This window comes from Onychostruthus taczanowskii, unplaced genomic scaffold (assembly GCF_017590055.1).
Source record: "Onychostruthus taczanowskii isolate IOZ18803 unplaced genomic scaffold, ASM1759005v1 scaffold397, whole genome shotgun sequence".
Classification (NCBI taxonomy): Eukaryota; Metazoa; Chordata; class Aves; order Passeriformes; family Passeridae; genus Onychostruthus; species Onychostruthus taczanowskii.
The window spans coordinates 22,586-30,000 of NW_024501426.1; the positions used below are offsets into that span (position 1 = coordinate 22,586).

Consider the following 7,415-nt stretch of genomic DNA (forward strand, 5'->3'; position numbering starts at 1 on the left):
CGCCCGCCAGGGGGCGCTGCTGCGCCTTCCCGGCCCTGTTGAGCGCGAGGCGAGACCGGAAGTCGGCCATGTTCGCCCTGGTGCACGACGGGAGCTGTAGTCGCTCAAATGACCAGCACTTCCGGCCACGTGCTTCTTCTGACGCATGATGGGAACTGTAGTTCAAATTCAAAGGTAAAACCGGAAGTGGCTTGGCGGCCATGTTGGCACACGATGCATCCTGGGAGCTGTCGGTTTTTTTAAAAAGGGGGGAAGTTCGGCCATGTTGGTGCCCGATGCATCCTGGGAGCGGTCGGTTTTTTTAAAAAAGGGCGGAAGTTCGGCCATGTTGGCGCCCGATGCATCCTGGGAGCGGTCGGTTTTTTTAAAAAAGGGCGGAAGTTCGGCCATGTTGGCGCCCGATGCATCCTGGGAGCTGTCGTTTTTTTTTTAAAAAAGGCGGAAGTTCGGCCATGTTGGCGCCCGATGCATGCTGGGAGCTGTCGTTTTTTTTAAAAAGGGCGGAAGTTCGGCCATGTTGGCGCCCGATGCATGCTGGGAGCTGTAGTTTGTCGTGACAAACAACTCGGGCGGGGTCTCCGCCTCGTGCCCCGGGCGTTACCGGTCCGTACTGGACGTTACCGGTCCGTACCGGAGGCAGCTGCTCGCCCCGCCCCCATGACATCACCCGCACCGAGGCATCATGGGTAGGCGGCCGAATTTACTGAGGGACGGTCACCGCCACGTCCGGGGGGGCACCCAGGTGTGCCAGGTGACCCCTCATGTCCATTTGAAGGCCCCCAGGTGTCCCAGGTGTGTCCCCCGCTGTGCCAGGTGTCACCTTTTCCCTTTGCAGCACTTTAACGCGAATTAACGGGAGAAAAAGCAGGGTGGAAAATGCAAATAAAATCTTTATTAACCGCGAGTTTGGCGCTTTTTGGGTCCTTTTTTCGAGCTCACTTTGGGGGATTTTCCCTCAAATCCGATCCTCCCGCTGGATTTGGGGGTCACACCCCTCCCCCTCACCCAAATTTTGGGGTTCTGTCCCCTCCCCCCGGCTAGAATTTCAGGGCCCCTCCCGGTGTTCACGGCAGGTCCTTCACGTGTCCATTGCGGGGTTCCCAGGTGTGTCTCAGGTGTCCCCAGGTGTCCATTGGGAGGTTCCCAGCTGTCCCAAGTGTGTCTCCATGTGTCCCAGGTGTATCCCAGCTGTCCCCAGGTGTATCTCAGGTGTGTCCTCGCTGTCCCAGGTGTCCGTTGGGAGGTTTCCTGGTGTCCCCAGCTGTCCCAGGTGTGTCTCGGGTGTGTCCCAGGTGTGTCCCAGCTGTCCCAGGTGTGTCCCAGCTGTCCCAGGTGTGTCCCAGGTGTGTCCCAGGTGTCTCAGCAGCGGCGGGCGCTCCCCGGGTACCGCAGCCTCAGCCCCTCGCGGAACTCGCGGTAGCGGCGCCGGTTCCGGCCCAGCTCTGTCCCAGGTGTGTCCCAGCTGTCCCAGGTGTGTCCCAGGTGTCCCCAGGTGTCCCAGGTGTGTCCCAGGTGTGTCCCAGGTGTGTCAGCAGCGGCGGGCGCTCCCCGGGTACCGCAGCCGGAGCCCCTCGCGGAACTCGCGGTAGCGGCGCCGGTTCCGGCCCAGCTCGGCCCAGGTGTGTCCCAGGTGTCCATTGGGAGGTTTCCTGGTGTCCCCAGGTGTGTCCCAGGTGTGTCCCAGGTGTCTCAGCAGCGGCGGGCGCTCCCCGGGTACCGCGCTCGGAGCCCCTCGCGGAACTCGCGGTAGCGGCGCCGGTTCCGGCCCAGCTCGGCCCAGGTGTGTCCCAGGTGTCCATTGGGAGGTTTCCTGGTGTCCCCAGGTGTGTCCCAGGTGTCTCAGCAGCGGCGGGCGCTCCCCGGGTACCGCAGCCGGAGCCCCTGGCGGAACTCGCGGTAGCGGCGCCGGTTCCGGCCCAGCTCTGGCCCAGGTGTGTCCCAGGTGTGTCCCCACCTGTCCCAGCTGTCCCCAGCTGTCCCAGGTGTGTCCCAGGTGTCCCCAGGTGTCCCAGGTGTGTCCCAGGTGTGTCCCAGGTGTCTCAGCAGCGGCGGGCGCTCCCCGGGTACCGCAGCCGGAGCCCCTGGCGGAACTCGCGGTAGCGGCGCTGGTTGCGGCCCAGCTCTGTCCCAGGTGTGTCCCAGGTGTGTCCCAGGTGTGTCAGCAGCGGCGGGCGCTCCCCGGGTACCGCGCCCTCAGCCCCTGGCGGAACTCGCGGTAGCGGCGCCGGTTGCGGCCCAGCTCGGCCTCGCGGCCGCGGTGGAACCGGCCCGGCTCCTTCCAGCCCCGGTGGGTGACGAAGGCCCCGTCCAGCACGGCGAAGCGGAACCCGGCCACGTGCAGCTCGCAGGCCTGGGGGGGCGCGGGGGTCACAACGGGACCCCGGGGAGCCCGGGGACCCCCAGAGACACCAGGGACCCCCCAGACCCATCAGAGACCCCCCCAGAGAGCCCAGGCTCCATGGTCACCCCAAGACCCCCATGGTCACCCTAAGACCACCAGGGCCACCCCAACACCACCATGGTCACCTCAAGACCACCCCAAGACCACCATGCTCACCCCACAACCCCCACGGTCACCCAAAGACCCCCATGACCACCCCAAGACCACCATGATCACCCCAGGAGCCCCCATGGTCACCCCAAGACCACCCCAAGACCACCATGGTCACCCCATGACCCCAAAGGCCATCCCAAGACCACCATGACCACCCCAGGACCCCCAAGGCCACCATGCCCACCCCAAGACCACCAGGACCACCCCAACACCTCCGCGGTCACCTCAAGACCACCATGACCATTCCAAGGTCACCCCAAGGCCACCATGGCCATTCCAAGCCCTGGCTGATGCGGTTGAAGCCGTACTGCAGGAAGCCCTCGTCGAAGGGGGGCACGCCGCGGGCGGGGGCCACGAAGAAAGGTTCCCAGGGGTCCCTCCAGGGCACCTCGTAGGCCACGCGCAGCCGGGGGGGCCCGGGGGGCCCGGGGGGCAGCGCCCGCCAGCGGCCGAAGGCGGTGGGCTCCTGGCAGCGGGGGCACAGCGCCCCGTAGAACGGGCGGGCCTCGCCTGCCCCCCACAGCCGCAGCAGCTCCGCCTTGGAGGCCGGGGGGGCCCGGGACCCCCGCAGCTCGAAGGCCGGCAGCACAAAGAGAGCCCGAGCCCAGGGGGGGGACGAGGAGTGGGGGGCGCTCGGGGTTTTGGGGTCACTCAGGGCATTGGGGTCATTGAGAGCATTGTGGTCACTCTGGGCGTTGGGGTCACTCAGGGCCTTGGGGTCACTCAGAGCTTTGGGGTCACTCAGAGCATTGGGGTCACTCAGGGTTTTGGGGTCACTCAGGGTTTTGGGGTCACTCAGAGCTTTGGGGTCACTCAGGGTTTTGGGGTCACTCAGGGTTTTGGGGTCACTCAGAGCTTTGGGGTCATTCAGGGTTTTGGGGTCACTCAGGGCCTGGACACCCCCTTTGGGGTCCAATAAACTTTTGGGGTTCTTTGGGACATTGGGGACCCCCGGGACATTGGGGACCCCCAGCCTACTGGGATCCCCCAAAATTTTGGGGTTCCCCAAATCCCCCTGAGACCCCAAATCCCTCTGAGCCCCCGGAGCTTTGGGGTCCCCCAGTGTCCCCTGTCCCCCCCAGTTCTGGGGCTCCAGGCCCCCCTGTCTGCCCCAGTTTTGGGGGTCCTGACCTCCCCGGTTTTGGGGGTCCTGTCCTCCCTGTCCCCCCCGATTTCGGGGCTCCTGTCCCCCCTGGTTTTGGGGCTCCATCCCCCCCTGTCCCCCGCGGTTTTGGGGGTCCTGTCCCCCCTGGTTTTGGGGCTCCATCCCCCCCTGTCCCCCCCGGTTTTGGGGGTCCTGTCCCCCCCAGTTCCGGGGGTCCAGCCCCCCGTCCCGCAGCAGCTGCAGGAACCCCTCGCGCAGCCCCGGGCTCGGCACCACGTCCGCGTCCACCATCAGCACGAAGCGCCCCCCCAATTTGGGCGGGGGTCCCGCGCCGGGGCCCCCCCCGGCCGCCCCTTCCCAGGCCACGTTCCTCAGCAGATTCCCGGGGTACGGCACCCCCAAAGTGTAACTGGGGGGGTCGGCGGCCGCCAGCCTGGCCAGAGCCCCCCGACACCCCCCGGCTTTTCGGGGGGCTCCCGCTGGTTGCTGCGTGCGGGCGGGGAATTTGGGCGGGGGTCCCGCCGCCCCCTGCACCACCTGCAGCCTGAGGCGAGCCCGCAGAGCGCGGCAGGGCCCCCCCAGAACCTCCATCAGCTGCTGAAGACCCCCGCGGGGCTCCCCAAAAACCGCCAGGGACAGGGGGCCCCCCCAGGACCCCCCCAGCGCCGCCGCCGCCCGCCCGGGGCTGCCGTGCGTGGCCAGCACCAGCTCGGGCCGGGGGTCGCGGGCCCAGCCCGGGGGGGCTCCCAGCACGTCCCAGTACACCCGGAAAGACCCCGAGGCGTCCAGGACCCCCCGGACTGGGGGGGACTGGGGGAGGGGATTGGGGGTCACTGGGAGCTACTGGGGGTCACTGGGAGGGGTCAGAGGGCTGCACTGGGAGGGACTGGGGGACACTGGGGGGATTCCGGGGGTCACGCGGAGCCAGGACCGGTCCGGGAGGTGGGGGCAGGGTCCGGACCCAGCTCCGGGGGGATCGGGACCGGTCCGGGGTCGCCGGTCCCGGTTTGGGGTCGCCGGTCCCAGTTTGGGGTCGCTGGGACCAGCCCGGGACTCACCGCCCTGCGCCGGCGCCGGGAGCAGCTGCGCATGCGCGGGGCCCGGGAGGCGGGGTCTCGGACGCAAAGGGGCGGGGTTATGCAGATTAGATCGGGCGGCTTGAATTGGCGTGGTTTCATCGCTAGGGGGCGTGGTTTCGGATTTGTGGGCGTGGTTTGTGCGCTGGGGGCGGGGCCTGGCGGTTCCGGCGGGACCCCCAAATCTCCCCAAATCCCCCCAGATTACCCCCAAATCCCCTCAAATCCTCCCTAAATCCTCCCAAATTCCCTCCAAATTCCCCAAATTCCCCCAAATCTCTCCCAAATTCCCCAAATCCCCCCAGATTACCCCCAAATCCTCGTTGGGGACATCGTTGGGAACATCGTTGGGGACATTGGGGACATCGTTGGGGACATGGTTGAGGACATAATTGGGGACATCGTTGGGAACATCGTTGGGGACATTGGGGACATCGTTGGGGTCATTGTTGGGACATGGTTGGGGACATTGGGGACATTGGGGACATCGTTTGGGACATTGGGGACATCGTTGGGGACATCGTTGGGGACATTGGGGACATTGGGGACACGGTTGGGGACATTGGGGACATCATTGGGGACATCGTTGGGACATGGTTGGGGACATTGGGGACATGGGGGACTCCGAGTCACGGCGTGTCTCAGCCCCTCATGTTGGGGACGTTGGGGACATCAGGCCAGGATGTCCCTTGGAGGGTGTGGGGGACGTTGGGGACATTGGGGACATCGTTGGGGACATTTGGGTCATCGTCATCGTTGGGGACACCGGGGACATCGTTGGGGACATTGAGGACATTATTTGGGGACATCATTGGGGACATTTTTGAGACATCGTTGGGGACATTGGGGACATTTGGGGACATTGGGGACACCGGGGACATCAAGCCACATCGTGCCTCGGTCCCCCGCGTCGGGGACATTGAGGGTGACACCCCCGGGGAGGGGGAGGGGAGGACACAATTTTTGGGTTGGGGGAGGGGCCGGGGGGACGCTGGCCCGGGCCGGGGTGACAATGACAATATGCCATACTGGGGGCAAGTCGCGTCACAGACTTAGTTCAGAACGACGGGGCGCGCTGGCTTCCGGCTGCAAAAGAAAAAAGAGGAGAAAACTGAACCAAAACCGCAAAAAAACTGCGTGAAAAATAAAAAAACTGACCCAAAAACACAAAGAAAGCAAAAAACTCCCTGCAGGAGGATGAAATTCCATAAATCCATTCTGGTTTGAAATGATGGAGCTGGAAAAAACTTGGCAAAAAAAGGAAAAAATTGACCCAAAACCGCAAAAAAACTGCGTGAAAAATAAAAAAACTGACCCAAAAACACAAAGAAAGCAAAAAACTGACCCAAAAACACAAAAAAACTGCATTAAAAAAGGAAAAAACTGACCCAAAACCACAAAAAAACTGCAGGAAAAATAAAAAAACTGCCACAAAACCACAAAAGAACTGCATAAAAAAGCAAAAACTGACCCAAAACTGACCCAAAACTTCCCCAAAAAACCCCAACAGCTCGGGGCCCAGCGCCGCTCCGGCCGCCAGGCCCACGGCGGAGCCCAGGCCGGAGCCGACGGCGAGGCTGGCGTTGTGGCCGAGGCCGGGGCTCTGTCCGAGGCCGGCGTTGTGGCCGAGGCCAGAGTTGTGCCCAAGGCCAGGATTTTGTACAAGGCCGGGGTTCTGTCCAAGTCCAGAGTTGTGTCCTAGGCCGGGGCTCTGTCCGAGGCCGGAGCTCTGTCCAAGGCCGGCGTTGTGTCCGAGGCCAGCGTTTTGTACAAGGCCAGGGTTTTGTCCGAGGCCGGCATTTTGTCCAAGGCCAGGATTCTGTCCGAGCCCAGAGCTGTGTCCAAGGCCGGAGTTGTGTCCCATTCCAGGGTTCTGTCCGAGGCCGGCGTTGTGTCCAAGGCCGGCGTTGTGTCCGAGTCCAGAGTTTTGTCCAAGGCCGGGGTTTTGTCCAAGGCCGGCGTTGTGTCCAAGGCCAGAGTTTTGTCCAAGGCCGGGGTTTTGTCCAAGGCCGGGGTTTTGTCCAAGGCCAGTGTTGTGTCCGAGTCCAGAGCTGTGTCCGAGGCCGGCGTTGTGTCCCATTCCCGGGTTCTGTCCCATTCCCGGGTTCTGTCCCAGTCCATGGTTCTGTCCCAGTCCATGGCTCTGTCCCATTCCCGGGCTCTGTCCCATTCCCGGGCTCTGTCCGAGGCCGGGGCTGGCACCGGACGGCAGAGTCGATCCCGCGCCGGCTCCCAGCGCGGCTCCCAGGGCGAGCCCGGCCGCGGGCCCGGCGCCGACGGTCACTCCGATGTCCGGGGCGATGCCCAGCCCCACGCTGGCCCTGATGGCGCCCAGGATCAATGGCGGCCGTGGCGTTGGCTCCCAGGCCGTGTCCGATGGCGGCTCCCAGGCCGGGGTCAGCGGTGGCCGCGGCGGTGGCCCCAAGGCCGTGTCCGATGGCGGTCCCGAGGTCGGGGTCGATGGTGGCCGCGGTGGTGGCCCCAAGGCCGTGTCCGATGGCGGCTCCAAGTCCAGGGTCAACGGTGGCCGGGGCGTTGGCTGCCAGGCCGTGTCCGAGGCCAGGCCCCAGGCCGGGGTCAGCGGCGGCCGCAGCGCCGTGTCCGAGGCCCACGTCGGCTCCGAGGCCGCAGCCGGCGCTGACCGCCAGGCCGATGGCTCCCACGCCGTCGCCCAGGCCGG

General features: G+C 64.9%; 3 protein-coding genes across 5 annotated transcripts in view; 1 reads left to right on the plus strand and 2 right to left on the minus strand.

The window, feature by feature from the left end:
* LOC121340082 (elastin-like) lies at positions 1–2,100 on the plus strand. 3 transcript variants are annotated; one of them, XM_041412481.1, is made up of 3 exons: positions 1–813; positions 1,116–1,675; positions 1,835–2,100. In XM_041412481.1, the coding sequence occupies exons 1-3, from the start codon at positions 683–685 to the stop codon at positions 2,098–2,100; spliced, it is 957 nt and encodes a 318-aa protein (XP_041268415.1). In that variant the 5' UTR covers positions 1–682. The 3 variants fall into 3 exon arrangements, with proteins under 3 accessions (XP_041268415.1, XP_041268414.1, XP_041268412.1); XM_041412480.1 differs by having other exon boundaries at positions 1,116–1,673; positions 1,824–2,100; XM_041412478.1 differs by having other exon boundaries at positions 1,116–2,100.
* Positions 2,101–2,158: 58 nt separating this feature from the next.
* B4GAT1 (beta-1,4-glucuronyltransferase 1) lies at positions 2,159–4,837 on the minus strand. Its single transcript, XM_041412483.1, has 3 exons — positions 4,718–4,837; positions 2,842–4,469; positions 2,159–2,354 (listed from the first exon to the last, which is right to left on the minus strand). Exons 1-3 carry the CDS (start codon positions 4,835–4,837, stop codon positions 2,159–2,161), a joined length of 1,944 nt encoding a protein of 647 aa, XP_041268417.1.
* Positions 4,838–6,433: 1,596 nt separating this feature from the next.
* The window catches only part of NPAS4 (neuronal PAS domain protein 4), a gene marked incomplete at its 5' end in the record, with an annotated part of 6,328 nt that continues 5,346 nt past the window's right edge, over positions 6,434–7,415 (minus strand). Inside the window, 2 exons of the mRNA XM_041412484.1 lie at positions 6,434–6,786; positions 7,050–7,415. The exon at positions 7,050–7,415 is cut by the window's right edge and continues 131 nt beyond it. Of these exons, the coding sequence (XP_041268418.1) occupies positions 6,434–6,786; positions 7,050–7,415 (719 nt within the window). The remainder of the gene's footprint in view (positions 6,787–7,049) is intronic.

Excerpts from the sequence above, each read along its gene's own strand:
- LOC121340082 (XM_041412478.1), top strand. The coding sequence starts at position 683 with ATGGGTAGGCGGCCGAATTTACTGAGGGACGGTCACCGCCACGTCCGG. Across the intron at positions 814-1,115 it reads TGTGTCCCCCGCTGTGCCAG|GTGTCCCCAGGTGTCCATTG; the intron begins GTGTCACCTTTT and ends GGTGTGTCTCAG.
- B4GAT1 (XM_041412483.1), bottom strand. The coding sequence starts at position 4,837 with ATGAAACCACGCCAATTCAAGCCGCCCGATCTAATCTGCATAACCCCG. Across the intron at positions 4,470-4,717 it reads CCCGGCGCCGGCGCAGGGCG|TCCCCCCCAGTCCGGGGGGT; the intron begins GTGAGTCCCGGG and ends CCCCTCCCCCAG. Across the intron at positions 2,355-2,841 it reads TACGGCTTCAACCGCATCAG|CCAGGCCTGCGAGCTGCACG; the intron begins CCAGGGCTTGGA and ends CCCCGCGCCCCC.